Source organism: Neolamprologus multifasciatus, chromosome 19, assembly GCF_963576455.1.
Source record: "Neolamprologus multifasciatus chromosome 19, fNeoMul1.2, whole genome shotgun sequence".
NCBI lineage: Eukaryota > Metazoa > Chordata > Actinopteri > Cichliformes > Cichlidae > Neolamprologus > Neolamprologus multifasciatus.
The window spans coordinates 19,786,627-19,800,703 of NC_140457.1; the positions used below are offsets into that span (position 1 = coordinate 19,786,627).

General features: G+C 38.9%; 3 protein-coding genes across 4 annotated transcripts; 2 read left to right on the forward strand and 1 right to left on the reverse strand.

The window, feature by feature from the left end:
- Positions 1 to 292: 292 nt before the first annotated feature.
- gskip (gsk3b interacting protein) lies at positions 293 to 5,774 on the forward strand. Of its 2 annotated transcripts, none has more exons than XM_085143900.1 (3): positions 293 to 431; positions 4,342 to 4,587; positions 4,693 to 5,774. In XM_085143900.1, the coding sequence occupies exons 2-3, from the start codon at positions 4,345 to 4,347 to the stop codon at positions 4,849 to 4,851; spliced, it is 402 nt and encodes a 133-aa protein (XP_085000026.1). In that variant the 5' UTR covers positions 293 to 431; positions 4,342 to 4,344; the 3' UTR covers positions 4,852 to 5,774. The 2 variants fall into 2 exon arrangements, with proteins under 2 accessions (XP_085000026.1, XP_085000025.1); XM_085143899.1 differs by lacking the exon at positions 293 to 431 and adding an exon at positions 443 to 720.
- Positions 5,775 to 8,244: 2,470 nt separating this feature from the next.
- Positions 8,245 to 10,900, reverse strand: LOC146496483 (NPC intracellular cholesterol transporter 2-like). The gene is made up of 5 exons (XM_085143897.1): positions 10,767 to 10,900; positions 10,432 to 10,535; positions 9,481 to 9,588; positions 9,204 to 9,376; positions 8,245 to 8,808 (listed from the first exon to the last, which is right to left on the reverse strand). Exons 2-5 carry the CDS (start codon positions 10,508 to 10,510, stop codon positions 8,725 to 8,727), a joined length of 444 nt encoding a protein of 147 aa, XP_085000023.1. The 5' UTR covers positions 10,511 to 10,535; positions 10,767 to 10,900; the 3' UTR covers positions 8,245 to 8,724.
- A 118-nt stretch (positions 10,901 to 11,018) lies between these two features.
- Positions 11,019 to 13,471, forward strand: isca2 (iron-sulfur cluster assembly 2). Its single transcript, XM_085143895.1, has 4 exons — positions 11,019 to 11,215; positions 11,428 to 11,605; positions 12,574 to 12,689; positions 12,800 to 13,471. Exons 1-4 carry the CDS (start codon positions 11,160 to 11,162, stop codon positions 12,972 to 12,974), a joined length of 525 nt encoding a protein of 174 aa, XP_085000021.1. The 5' UTR covers positions 11,019 to 11,159; the 3' UTR covers positions 12,975 to 13,471.
- Positions 13,472 to 14,077: the final 606 nt, after the last annotated feature.

A 14,077-nucleotide genomic window follows, 5' to 3' on the forward strand; every position in this document is an offset into this window, starting at 1 on the left:
TCAGATGCAAACTGACCAAAGCGCTGCTTAAATACACACTGATTCTATAAGCAGTCACGCGTGGGTTAATTAAAAAAAAATTGAGGATATTCGTAGAGCTGTTAAGTTACCTTCTGACTGAGTTGTTTACAAACACTTTCATGACTCCGCACCAACTACACGCTCCGGGGTGGGATTAGGCAGTGATGTCATAACATGGCGGAGCTGTGTAGTCCACGGGGCACTTAGTGGGCCAAGGTTTAATATACTTTAACATAAATATAATATGCTGAAAAAAGAAAGATAGCGTCGGTCTATGTGCTTTTATCCGGCTGTGAATAAATTAGACTAACAAAAGATAGCATCTTAACGTGAGGTGGCGCTGATTGGACTGTCCTGCCCACGGAGAGCTGGAAGCTTCCACAAGCCGGAAGAACACCGCTTGCGAGGAGGTGAGAAAAATAAACGCACTTTAGTTAGAAATGATTTTTTTTCGTGATCTGAGTAAACCCATCAGTTATGGTCTAAGCTCGCTGTATAATTTTAAAGAAAGTGGCAGAAGTATGGTATGGCGGGCAGTGGTTCAGTTACGAGTTTCCCCCAAAATGTAGCAACTGTTAGCTGTTTAAATTAGCCACAGCTGATCGGACTTTATTTATAATAGCTGCTTTAAATTCGCACACTTATTCATTACCACTGACTATGATGTTTGTTTGTGGACAGAGCACAGCTAGCAATAAGGTAAGGTTACTCACAGTCCTCGAGATGTCGCTGTTACATTGCTTTTATTACTACAATCAAATACCACACACTGTGGTGCAACAGTAATTATCATATAATGGAAAGTAGAACGCTTTATAATGGCTATATAACAGGACAAGATGCTGATGGTGCACGTTTTGTTTTATTTTTTTGCTTTTATGTTGGTGCTTTCGCTTTAAACAGTGACTTATTGTTAATGTACAATGCTGTGCAAAAGAATAGAATAGAATAGAATAGATCTTTATTGTAACTGTTACAATAACAACGAAACACAGTTTGGCATGTCTCCGTTGGCAGTATGTAGATTTTCATTCAGATTCTTTTCATTCAGAGTTTTCTGTGTTTCTCTAAAGTTTTCTTGAGCAACAGTTTTCCAGGCTTTCTAAAAGTCTTTGTGGCGCATGCATACTGTCATTCCTTGCTGCTTACCTTTGTTCCGACCAATACTATTTCTGAAGTAAGCAGTTTTCGAGTATGTCTCATGACCACCACTTAAATTTCTAAGTTCCTCGTATTTGATCATTTCTATGTTATGCTATTTTTACATTTATTATATTACAGTAAATGCACATAACTCAAGGTATGAACTAACTAAAGAGCAGACGTAACAGGCTGCACGTAACAAATGACTTGGCAAAGAACCAATTTTAAATTGTATCTTGAGGCTCTTTGCTGCTAGCAGTCTGTCAGGAAAACACATAGTCATCAGAAATTGTCTCAGTGGAAGTGTGGCTGTCGAAAGGCCATTCTTAAGGAAGGGAAACAGGGAAAACTGCTGAAGTATGATAGTTTAAATCAGAGAAGGACAGCAGTGAGTATCTACAGCCATCTGTGAAACACTGTGGAGGCTCTGTCATGGTTTGGGGGGTGCATTTCAGTCAGTGGTGTTGTGGATCTTGTCAAAATAGATGAAATTATGAACACAGAAAAGTACTTACAGATTTCGGTCTACTAGCTTGTTAACAGATTCATTTTTTAGCATGGCAGTGATCCCAAACACACTGCCAATGAAGTAAAAGCGTACCTGAATAGAAAAACATATGATTACAAGACTGTCAGTGAAGGATTGGCCTCCCCAGAGAGGAGCTCAACATAACTGAAGCATTTTGGGATCATCTTGACAGAGAGTAGAACAAAAGGCAGCCAACATAGAGAGAGAAGCTTTAAATGCCCTTTAAGAAGCCTATTCTACTACTTAAAGAAATTACAAAAAATATTGACTTTCAAGCTTGTTTTCACCTTATATACTGCATTTCCATGTGTATTTGGACATGTTTCAATTAATCACTCCACCTTCCCATTTTTCTGGCAAACTGTTGAAAAATGAGGGGTGGCTGTAGACATCTGTATACATTTTTTTTTATAAGCAAATAGGACTATACACTAATTTGTTTGTACACAATTAGAATTTATTCCAATAATTTTTGATCACTAGCATTTTTACTACCTCAGTGGTTTGGTGGATAAACCTTATAATCAAAGGTTTATAAGATATTGTGTCAAAAACCTAGTCTTAAAACATTTTGGTTTGCAGAAAACTAAAAAACTGCACTCTTCCTGGTTCAAGAATGGTATTTAATGTCCATTATTCTACTTTCTCATCCCATAAAAATCATTCTCTGTGTTTTTAACATCGAAGGTATGGATTAGGTCAAGGCTGCTTTCCATACAGGCATCAAGCCAACAGAGTGAATGATGAAAAACCAGTTAGGAACCATGAGACAGCAAGATATGGAGGAAAAAAAGCTCCTAATGTTATGCAGCTTGACGTAAACGTGGTGTGACAAAACCGAACTTGCGCAACAAATACCTGTTGCCACGGAGCAAGTCCAACAGGTGATACGTTGAGTAGTTTTTATTGATTCATATGGTACGGTTTCAGCTTTCAGTCAAATTTGAAAATTAAAATAAAACCCTGTAAAAGTTTGTAAATCTGTCCAGTTGAGCACTGGGAAACACTGACACCACCATCAATCAAAATGTGCTGTTTTGTGTTGCCGGGAGCAACACAACCATTCTTGTGTCGAGGGAGTGTTTTAAAGTTCCCTCAGCTGACAACAGATTGAGAAATCCCCTTCAGATACGTGTCAGGTGCAATGTTTTCCTTCTCAGAGGAGCTGTATTGAACTCTGGAAGTGAAGCAAACATTTAAAATTGTCCAGTGGTTGCTCCAAAAAAATACAGGTTTAACTTTTAGTCACACAGTCAGCTCTTACAGTATGCTAAGTATTCGAAATAGTCTACTTTGCATTTTTTTTAAACAAACACATCAGATCCTCATGTTTCACTTCTGCTTTAGACATGGTGAGATATACTGTCACAGGAAGATCAGATGTGACACACACAGATGTATTTTTGTCTGTAGCCCTGGTGACCTGTCCGGGGTGTAACCTGCCTCTCACCCTATTCAGGGACATGCCCCAGTCCCATTGTGACCCTGAGTTGGATAAGTAGAAGAAAATGGGTGGATAGACGGCTTTGTGTTTCCTAAAAAAGTCTTAAAGTCTAAAACCAACCAAACTGAATTTTAAGACTAGGAATCTCTTAACCTTTTAACATCCACCAGCTCATGATCAGGCTTGGCTTTGGTTTAGTTATATCCTGTATAAAGAGGTTGTTTTTCTTTAGAACTTAATTTTTTATTAACACCTAAACAGCTTGTACAGATTCCACCAATGACAGACTGTTTTTAATAATCAGATAAAGACACAAAAACTGGGGGCCAAAGCACACAGACGGATACGTGAAATGAAGGTTGCATGCTAACAGCTAAACACAGATTTGGCACATACTGGCTTCATTGTTTAAATATCATAGAAATATGATAAATAAATCTTTCTATGGTCTTAAGGTTATTTATTTTTTATCAGATAGATTCCCCATACCTCACCAGACTACATATGGTATGTTGGCAGATCTAGTTTTAACTTTATAATCATGATGCGTTTAATTGCTGCTGTCAAAATAATCATAACAGACGTTTACTAGCTAATCCTTCAAAACCTGCTGGAATTCACCTGAGCAATGCAAACTTTGTCCCTTTTACAACATTTTTGGTGAACTATGTATCTAATTTTGGACGTGTCCAGTGAGTCCCAGTTTGTATACCTCATTTACTTCAGAAGATATTTCCCATAAATTGGGCGTTTTGACTTCTCTCCATGAGTTTGAGTTTATGCTTCACTGCATATTTCTTCCCATTTATGTGATTGGAATTTTTGTTTATAAATTAGCATCCCGTTTCCTTTTTTAAAGCTTTTTTTCTTTGTTCATTATGATTGTTTAGTTTTTTCTTCTTTTTTTTAAATTAAACTAATCTGGTATTTTGAAATGCAAAAGAGATCCTCACGGTTCAAAATCTTGAATTATTATCTTATTTGTCTGATTAGCACTTTGGTTAGCAGTTTAGGTTAGTAAAGGCCCTTAAGATATTCAATTCACAATGATATCAAATGATTAATATGCTAACTTTTTGTTAGCATATTCTGAAACTAATTAATCTTCTCAAAAATCTTGAATGTAACCTGTAAAAACCACCATTTTTCAATTTATGCCCATCACACTTGAATCAACCAATGCTGTTGTTTTAACGTGTTATAGGGGATGGAGGTAGACTGCCAGGCTGAGGAGTCCATGGTCTCTGCTTTTGATGAAGAGTCTGTTGAGCTCGGTGACGTCAAGGACATGAGACTAGAGGCTGAAGCAGTGGTCAACGACGTCCTCTTTGCTGTGTCTGAAATGCACGTGTCACAAAGTCTCAACAGTGCGTCCGACGTGGCCTACATAAATGTGGAAACAAGAGAGGGAAACCGCTACTGTCTGGAGCTCACCGAGGCTGGGCTGAGGGTGAGACGATGCAGTGACAGTGACACGTTACCCACGTGCGTTCACTTTTAAGACTCCAAACCGTGCAGAGGTTTTACAGTAAATCACTGATTTCTTCCCAAACAGGTGGTGGGCTACGCATTCGATCAAGTGGACGAGAATTTGACGACTCAGTATCACGAGACTGTTTACTCGCTCCTAGACACGCTCAGTCCGGGTTACAGAGAAGCCTTTGGGAATGCTTTGCTCCAGCGGCTGGAGAGGCTGAAGCAAAACGGACAATGAAAAGGACCGAGATGCTGCATACGTTGTACACGTGACACGGGGGTTGATGATGACGGCAATGTTTGCGTATGAGCCAACACTAAGTTTGTTCATATACTTTATCCGGTTATGTGATATCCAACTGCTTAGCTGCCATACAATAAGGGATACCCAACTACGACTTTGCTTTTGTTCTAAGTTTCATGCCATTGAATTACTTCATGTTATTTCCTTAGGTTTAGTGGCTGGTATGGGCTGGCTGTATAGGGCTCTGTGGCGATAGTGTTGTTGACTTTACTGTGGAAAGACTGCAGCTTTTGTGTGTTTCCAAAAAATTTGTAACGCCACACATTGTTTAAGAATTCTGCAAAGTTTGTGGTCCTTTGAAATGTCGAGAGAGAGAAGCAGCGAGCTACGTTAATACTGGTCCTGTTTACCCCCCGTGCCCTGCTTGCACTAAACCTGTGACCTGATGCTCAGATATGCTCAACTAGCTTTTATTCAGCTGTGAAAGTGCTGAAACTGTTTTTGTTCCAAGCATATACTGCCTTAATCTCATTTTCCATATATATATATCTAACTAGGTCAGGGACAGCACTTATTTTAACAGCTCTAACTACATTGTAATTTGAGTATCTACTAACTCATCAAGTTGTGTTTTATTATTCTGCTTTGGGGGGTTTTCTTGCATACTGCACAATTCATTGCATTTCAGACTTAGCTGTAAAAGTGAAAGGCTTGAAGATTTTTCGATGTTCAAACCTTTTGGTCTTTTTATCAACCTGCACAGCCTGTGTTAACGCTCAGCGAGGATTTCCAGAGCTGCTTTAAAATGCTGGTTTTCTCTGCATGTGACCTGGTTATACTTCTTCATCAGTATTATCAAATCTACAGACTCTTTACATCGGTGCATTCATACTGCCATTCCTTGCTTCTGGCCTTTGTTCAGATCAATAAAATTTCTGAAGTATGCAGTTTTTGAGTTTGTCTCATGACCAGCAGTTTACAGATTTATTTTTTTCTATTTTTACATTTATTTTACAATAGAACTGTGCAAAACTCTTGAGTCACCCCTTTCTTCTTTATACTGTGCTTCCAAGGAGACAGACTTTCTTCCTTTTTTTAAAGTGGTCTTGTACAATAGTTCTCAAGGCTCCAGGCAAGTTTTTCTTTACATTGGCTGCTTTTTCCCCTCATTTTTAATCTGGTCCTTTTACCTGACCATTTTCAGAGGGATCATTTAAAATGATTTATTCTTTTACGCATGAGTCATTCAACCATAAAAAGGCAACTAACTACCCCAGCAGACATTGGCAAAGAATCAAATTTAAATTGTATCTTTGTGGACTTTGTTACTTACAGCCTGTCAGAAAAACACATAATTTGCTTTGCCAGACATGAGTGAGGGTTTTTGCACCAACAAGGTAATTCCCAAGGAGCTAGTGGGAAACTTCGCACATCTCTGCCTTGTCATGGTTTTCAGTTTTAAAGCCAGCATAAAAACCTTTATCCGGGCAGTCATTTTTTTTATAGATCCAATTAAAAAAAATCCAACCACTCAAAAAGATGGTTTGATTTGCTGTTTCAAAAACAGAACAGTAAAACAACACAAAGCAACCCAGGGGTGTAGAGCCTTAAGCATGTGCACGTAGCATACAAGGACAGACAAGAAGCCCTACTCCCACAGACATTGGTTATCTTGTTAATAGTATTACAACTTCACTGTGTACGACTCTGGATACTGTAGCCCCTCTGAAAAAGGCCCAAATCAGAAGTACTTGAATCCCTGGTAAAACTCAGAAACACGCACCTTAAAGCAAATAACTCGTAAGGTGGAGAGGAACTCAGTGCAGCGTTCAAAACTGCTGAACATAACTTTTTATTACAGCTATCAGAGCCTGTGTTATCTATATAACATGCTCCAATTGGTTCTTGTAAATAGAAAATTCTCTTCACACACAAAGGTTAATTGTGGAGTTGCACAGGGTAATATGGGGAGAGGATACAAGGAGAGCTGGACAAGGCCCTAGATGGGCATCAGCCCAGCAGCAGGAGCAGCATCTGCTCCTTTAAGTGAGGTTGAACAGAAGTTCTGCCAGAGCTCTACAAAATGACCCAGAGCAGGCTACTCACAAACACGTTTTTCACCACTGTCAAAATCAGACTGTTGGGTCAATACCTTTCTATAGCCCTATCCAGCTCTCTTCATTTAATGGCATGTCTCCTGGTATCTCTTCCACACTCTTCCAAATGTGCCAACCAGGAGAAGCTTAACTTGACGTGTAACCTGCGAGGGCTGCAGATATGGTCCAATGCTAAGGACATACTGCACAGACTGATATCTCGGAAGTTTAACTGCATTAAACTGTGATGATTGAGCTTTCCCTTATTTTTTTTATTAGTGTAGTTTCATTCCTCATTTGAAGAATGTGTTTTCCGAGCTGCCTGATTAGACCTGATGACACCAAAAAAAGTTGAGCCAAAAGAAATAAAAGGAAATAAAAGCAATTGCCTCGTACCAGTCTGACTATATAACTTTATTCAATTCAATTCAATTTTATTTATATAGCGCCAAATCACAACAAATGTCGCCTCAAGGCGCTTTATTATACAAGTTGTTATGGAAGTTCCCCGACGGGTCACCAGATGCCTGAACTACAAAACAGGTTTTTCTCTTATCCAGAAGTCTGGCTCACTTCTTGTTTTGCCATGGCAACTTATTCTGCAGAGCAGGGTAGGTTCTCAGAATAGAGATCAGCAGGTATGAAATCACCACCTAATGCCACCAGAAAACAGCATCACCATTCCTTGAAGATTCCTGCTCGGCCTGAGGGCTGGAAGTTTTTCAGTAGTGTGTCATGTCAGCGTTTCTGTGACTATTCCTTGCTGGGTTTTTTTGCCCCCCCCCCCCCCCCCTTCTGTTGGCTGCAAAAACAAATTGTTCTATAAAGTCCCAAAACATTATTATAAACCTGCTGCCTTATTTGTACTTAGACTGAGCCCACTTTTATATTTACTCTTTAAATCAACAGAGCATAAAAAAAAAAAAAAAAAAAAAAGTCCTAAAACAATTTAATGAAATATGAATCAATTCTTGAACATCCAACTATAACACTCTACAAAGCTCTTCCTCTTACACACTCATACTACCGCTTTCTTGCTTTTATGTTTAACCTCATATTTCCCCCTATAGTAAAGTTTCAGGTTCCTTTTTTTTTTTTTTTAAGAAATCAGCTGTTGTGCAGTGTACATTTTAGTCTTTATTGGTCAGATGCTGCCAGTGTCAAGCCTTTCATATGAACCAAGCTTTCTACAATCATTTATATGGCAAATCCTGGGCTTTTGTGACAGTGCTCGGGTAAGTGAACCCAGATGATGGAAGGATACCCTGAATATTAAAATACAGGCCTTAGGTGTTTGACAAAGTTACAGTTTTATTGAAAACACACATTCATGTAACAAAAATGCCATTTGGGCACACATTTAGAGCTCCATTAGAATTTTCTTTAACAATTCACTTCCTTAAGTCTTGCTGCACATGGTCAACAAGAAATATTACAAAAGTCATAGTAAAGATCAGTACAGCATGTACCTTCTCTGACTACACAGCAGCCAGTAAGACAAGACAGTTCCACAGCAGTGGAATGTAGTTCAGGGTCAATCACACATCCACAACTCGTAATTTGATTATTAGGAAGATCGTGGGGAGAAAAAAAACAAAAACAAAAAAAAAGCCTTTAATTTCAGCAGAATTTTAGATGTGCGATAAAGTCTTGCAAACTAGTGAGCACTTAAAAATCAGTTTGATCAATATAAAACAAGATCTTTCAATGTTAGTCGAACGCTTGTCATTTTAACAAAACTAGTTCCCTTTCAGAGGCATTTACTTGTTTGTTACACAAGCTGAACTGGAAACTTGATGCAGAAGAGATCCTTCGTGTTGTCATCTCGTAGCTCCCACTCCACAACCAGCTTGAGCTGGAGGGAAAAAAAAGAAGAAAAAAAAAAGTAGCCAGTGAACAGAGTGCATGTTCGATGTCAATGAAAAGAGAAATAAAGAAGGGTACAAGAGCAGAGTCCAGAATTACTGATACAGGCTGAAAACTTAAAGCAAAACTAGTCGTACACGTTAACAAAATCATCATGATGGAATATTAGAGACTATAGTCATGCTTGCACACATTTTCCCAGCTAACACAGTTTGTCATGACCTGAAGGAGTTAATTACTGTTTAAATCTCCATAGAATAAAACCATAAGAGACCTTTAAATGCAGATTTGTCACATTACAACAGCCTGCAGACAAGAAAGAAACTGATAATGACCAGTATCGAGGAGCAAACGACTGTTGCCAGGGTGGCATGAACTACTTACAGCTGGATACTCGTCCTTTACAGGTAATGTAGCCACATAGTGATAAGTCTGCCCATTCTGGATGGGACACTCAATTCCAGATTTGCAGCCGTCTACAATCGGAATAGCGAAGGGGATAGGAACGCCAGCGATGACGCCGTGAACCACTGCAGTGCTCTCCTGGCTCGGCACAGCTTGAAGCAAACATGACAATGTGATTAAAGCTTTAGTTGTAAAATAAATGCATTTATATTCTGGACGTTGGGAGAAACATTTCTAAAAGATGGGGCTCACTCACCGGAGGTGAATGTCACATTGACTGTGTAGGAGTCTCCCCTTTTTAGCTTGCAGGGCTGACTGGGACAAGGGGTGATTTCAACCGTCACCACTTTCCCAGAAACGGAGCCTGAAGAGAGACATGGGAAATAAAACAGGATTGGGAGGGATTTCACAGTGTGCATGCTTACAGTTTAGTAAAGTTTTTTAAAATTGAAGTGAACTCATCACAAAGTGCAACTAAACCACCAGATTCGTGCTTTTGCAAGACAAATACAGTTCAAGTTTATATTAACCAAAAACAAACTAAGATTACAAAACAGCAATTGTTCAGTCTAGGTCATGTTCAGGGTGGCATTTGGTTAGATCACCAAAGCCTCACTATTTTGTGGTAAATGTTGTTCACAATATATAAGAAGAGCTTGTGTGGATGTTTATATTATGGACATGTAGGGATGTGTGTGCATGTAGATCTAGGCGTGAACGGTGCTACCTCTGTTTAAGCGTGGTGGAGGAGGACAGGTTGGATAACTTGAAAGCATATAGTGAACTTAAAAAACAAAGTGCACAATTCTGTCAGTCAGCTTTCCTGTTTTCTTGATACGAGCAGCATGAGGAAGCACTGGTACATGTTAGAGACATCTACTTGCACTCCAATACCAGTTATGAATTGCTTGAGTCTTGTTCCTGACAAATACCACTCAAAACAAATGACTTAAGCTGAATCATGCAGACCCTTCCTGGAACCTGAACTGAGGGACGAAAATCAAAAATAATTAAAATATCCAAGACTATAAGTGACAGAAAACTAGTCTACGAAACAGATTAAAGAGATTCAATAAGTTTAATAACAAACAAGTGTATTAATCGCCCATTCAACAGTTTCGACGGATCACACGGTTTAAAATTAGTCTCTTATTTAGCATTTAAATGGAGAAGTGAATCATCACCATCAGCGTGACTCGTAACTTACCGCAATCTAAAAATTTCACCGTTTCCGCGCAGCTGAATCCAATCAAGCACAACACAATGAAACCGGTTCGGGCGTCCATGTTTTCCCCTTTGCTGTGTGTGAGCCTAAGGAACAAAAAAAATCTTTACTCCACAGGAAAACAAACTCAGTCCCCGCAGTCAGTGTTCGAGTCAGATGACTTGTTTGTTCGTCCCGCGGACGTCCCTAGTACAGCACTGAGTACAAAGTTTAATAACAACGACATTTACTTAAACTTGATTACCAATTACTTAAAATTGCAAAATAAAACTTATAATTTTCGTTGAACACCGCGATATAAACTCTATAAAGTATACCTTTAGCTGACGACGTCGTAAGAAATACCACCTTTCTTCCTGCACTGTCAACTACGAGAGGCGGCGCGTATTTAAAAGGTTCCTAGCGTGTTCTCCACCCGACGGTGAGCCTGTCAGGAACCTAACCCCTTCTTAATACCCCGCCTTCTGCCTTGTAATTGGAGGATCAAAACATCAGACGTGAAACGCACAAATTCTCTCTAAGCTCCACCTATAAGTAAACTGTTGAGGACGGCAAAGAGCTGAGAAGAGATATGCCTGCAAGCCATGACTAAGGTATCGAATACCCAATGACTCATGATTGGCAGCTAGTACAACGAATCAAATGGCTAACATGGGCACGATAATATACGTCGATGTAGGGGCGGGGTTTAGCAACATCTGTTATGGAAGATGTCCTTCGTGAGACGAGCAATGATATCTGCGTCAAGATTATTGACCCTCGCTAGGTAAAGTTAATTTCTTACAAATTGCAGGACATATTAAACGTCTCTCTAAAAAAGTAATAACTAATAAAGTCCAGATGGTGTAAAAAATGTAGCTACTGCTAGCTAGCTAGCAGGTTAGCCTTCAATGCTACCATTAAGTAACGTTATGCTAACGAGCTAGAAGGCTTGTTAGCAACGCTGCAAGTGCTGTCATGTGATCTGTTGTTTTGCAGGGCATCCACTCTCCCAAACATCCTCAACATGACTGAGCAATTACATCGTCTTCCTCACAACTCCCAGTCGCTTTATGTAGCCGGGCTTCGGTGCTACAGCAGCGCCTCCACCCAGGAGAAGCCAGGGGTGTCAGGTTTATCTGAAGATAAAGTACATCTCACTGAGTCATGCGTGAAGGTTAGGACACACTCTTAAACTGCTGTTTTCTGCTAAAACCTCAAAAGCTGAAACACCAAGTCACCATAATTCAGGCTAAGAGTTTGACTCCATTAGAGACCAATTAGACTGAGCTTATTTAACCCTGTTATTTGGGGATGCCATGACACTGTCAGTTTTTCTAGTGTTTAATTTTTGTAAATACTAAAACACACACAATTTTAAAAAAAATCATCAAGAAACCAAGTTTCCTTCGGGATTAATAAAGTATTCTGATTCTGATTGATTCTGATTCTGGGGTTTACCAATAGAGTTTATCAAGGTGAAAAGTTATTCAGATCAAAATGCATTTAAACTTGAGTTTTCAAAGTATGCTAAGGTTGTAGGTCCACCCTGAAAAACTCCAGTTCTGGACCAATCAGAGAACATATGTTTGAACACAGAGCTACACACTAATATACTGTATACAATAATTAGCCCATGGACAACGAGATACAGTTGATCTCAAACTTTCAAACACCAGCATCAGAAAACTGCAGACACTTTTTACACGTTGAGAGGCTTAATTAAAAAAAAAAGTTTTCCTTCCTTCAAACTTTATACTACCAGGAAGTCCCATGTGCTTTTAGATCTAGATCTTTATTAGCTAACAGCCATACAAACACCTAACATATCAGAAATGCAGCAACAGCAAATGTAATTTAAAATACACAAATACCCAGAACAAAAAGCAGTGGCAGCATCTCAGGAAAGACAACCACATCTTTTTCACCACATTCCTTATGATGCATTTTAATTCAGAAATAGATATCAGTGTTTTTATCATTTTGATATTTCTGCTAAATATTCTATCTCCAAAATTGTTTAGTGGGAAAATGCTCCACACAGGAAGACCCCAGCTGGCTAAAATTGGTTATCATTCACTCTCTGTTTTGATAAAGGAGTATGTGTACCTCATGTGTTATATCTAATATGCTTATTTAATACAGAGACTAGGGGAGATCACGGAAAAGGGCGAGTACCTGAGAATACATGTGGAGGGAGGAGGCTGCTCCGGGTTTCAGTACAAGTTTTCGGTTGACAGAAAGAAGAACAAGGACGACAGGTAAACAACCCCGAATCAAGATTTCCTTATTGCATAATATAGTGATACATGTTCCTTGTTGTTGTTTCCTTATGGCCTTTTTATCAGCTGTGCCACTGCTGTGCTTTCAGAGTGTTTGAGAAAGGAGGAGTTGGCATTATTGTGGACCAGGAGAGCCTGGAATTTGTGAAAGGATCCACGGTGGACTTCAGTCAGGAGCTTATTCGCTCCACCTTCCAAGTGCTCAAGAACCCACAAGCTGATCACGGCTGCTCCTGTGGCAGTTCCTTTTCTGTTAAACTATAATCCTGCCTAACTTATTCCCCGACACCTGCAGCAGTAATATGCAGCACTCTGATTTCACAGTTTATTGGGTGCATATGTGCAAAACGATAAAATATGAAGAGATATTTCTCATTTGAGTGCATAAGATAACTAATATATATATAAGTGTATCTAATACAGAGAAGTCAGATCATTTTATCACATTGGACCCGCTCATAATTCATTTCACTTTTAACAGCTAGACATGAAAACTAGTAAATTAAAATTTGTCTTTTTGGCTTTGAAATGACTTGAACTGAATGAACAACAGACGTAAACAGTATTCTATTTCAAATTGTGTACAAGATAGATGATGATGATGCTCACTGACAGTCAATATTTAGCAGTACTTTAAAAAAGGTTGACATGAAGTATGTGAGTATTCAGTTCTTGTAAAATATGTAAATAGGCGATAAATATATACAAAGTTCTAAAGTATATTTGTTTTATATGTAATAAATTAAGCACATTTAAGCTTTTCACGTGTTCTGTTGTTTTTAATTTGTTACTTTCACAATCTCGTAAAACACAACAGCTCCATGAATTGCCTCCTTTGCTTAGCAGAGGTGTTTCAAGTGTCTCAGTGATCCCAGGAAATCTGCTATGTTGGGCCGCTCGTAGGTATCAACCAAAGTAGGCTTAAGTACAAAGACGATGGTCCCCTTTCTTCTTTCTTTTGTCAATTTGTAGATTCCAGTTAGGATTCACCTGGTTATCTGCCTTTAACCTCCTAAGACCCGAACTCTTTCATGGCATGCATTTTTAATTTTTCTTTGCTATTTGGGTTGATTGGGACCTAAAGAATGTAGAAACAAAGAATTACCAGATTTTTTTTTTTCAACCTAATTTTTGTTTTTGAGAAAAATGAGATCCACATATGAGGACATTTGTTTCAAATTTTGATAGAACAGTGCCAGCATAATGTCCTCGTAAGTGGATATCAGGCCCTTGTAGAAAATAATTAAGTATTTTGGTCTAGACGTCCCAAAATGTGATGTCCACATATGTGGACACCAGGTCCTAGGAGGTTAGTCTCCTTCTGTCTCCTCTTCTGCAGTTCCATATTATGAACTGAGATCTCATTT

Bases quoted from the DNA above. Each gene is read 5' to 3' on its own strand.
- gskip (XM_085143899.1), top strand. From the start codon at position 682: ATGATGTTTGTTTGTGGACAGAGCACAGCTAGCAATAAG. The intron at 721-4,341 runs GTAAGGTTACTC...AACGTGTTATAG, and splicing joins AGAGCACAGCTAGCAATAAG to GGGATGGAGGTAGACTGCCA. The intron at 4,588-4,692 runs GTGAGACGATGC...CTTCCCAAACAG, and splicing joins TCACCGAGGCTGGGCTGAGG to GTGGTGGGCTACGCATTCGA.
- isca2 (XM_085143895.1), top strand. From the start codon at position 11,160: ATGTCCTTCGTGAGACGAGCAATGATATCTGCGTCAAGATTATTGACC. The intron at 11,216-11,427 runs GTAAAGTTAATT...GTTGTTTTGCAG, and splicing joins AGATTATTGACCCTCGCTAG to GGCATCCACTCTCCCAAACA. The intron at 12,690-12,799 runs GTAAACAACCCC...CTGTGCTTTCAG, and splicing joins AAGAAGAACAAGGACGACAG to AGTGTTTGAGAAAGGAGGAG.
- LOC146496483 (XM_085143897.1), bottom strand. From the start codon at position 10,510: ATGGACGCCCGAACCGGTTTCATTGTGTTGTGCTTGATTGGATTCAGC. The intron at 9,377-9,480 runs GTGAGTGAGCCC...GTTTGCTTCAAG, and splicing joins CAATGTGACATTCACCTCCG to CTGTGCCGAGCCAGGAGAGC. The intron at 8,809-9,203 runs GTAAGTAGTTCA...TTTTCCCTCCAG, and splicing joins TAAAGGACGAGTATCCAGCT to CTCAAGCTGGTTGTGGAGTG.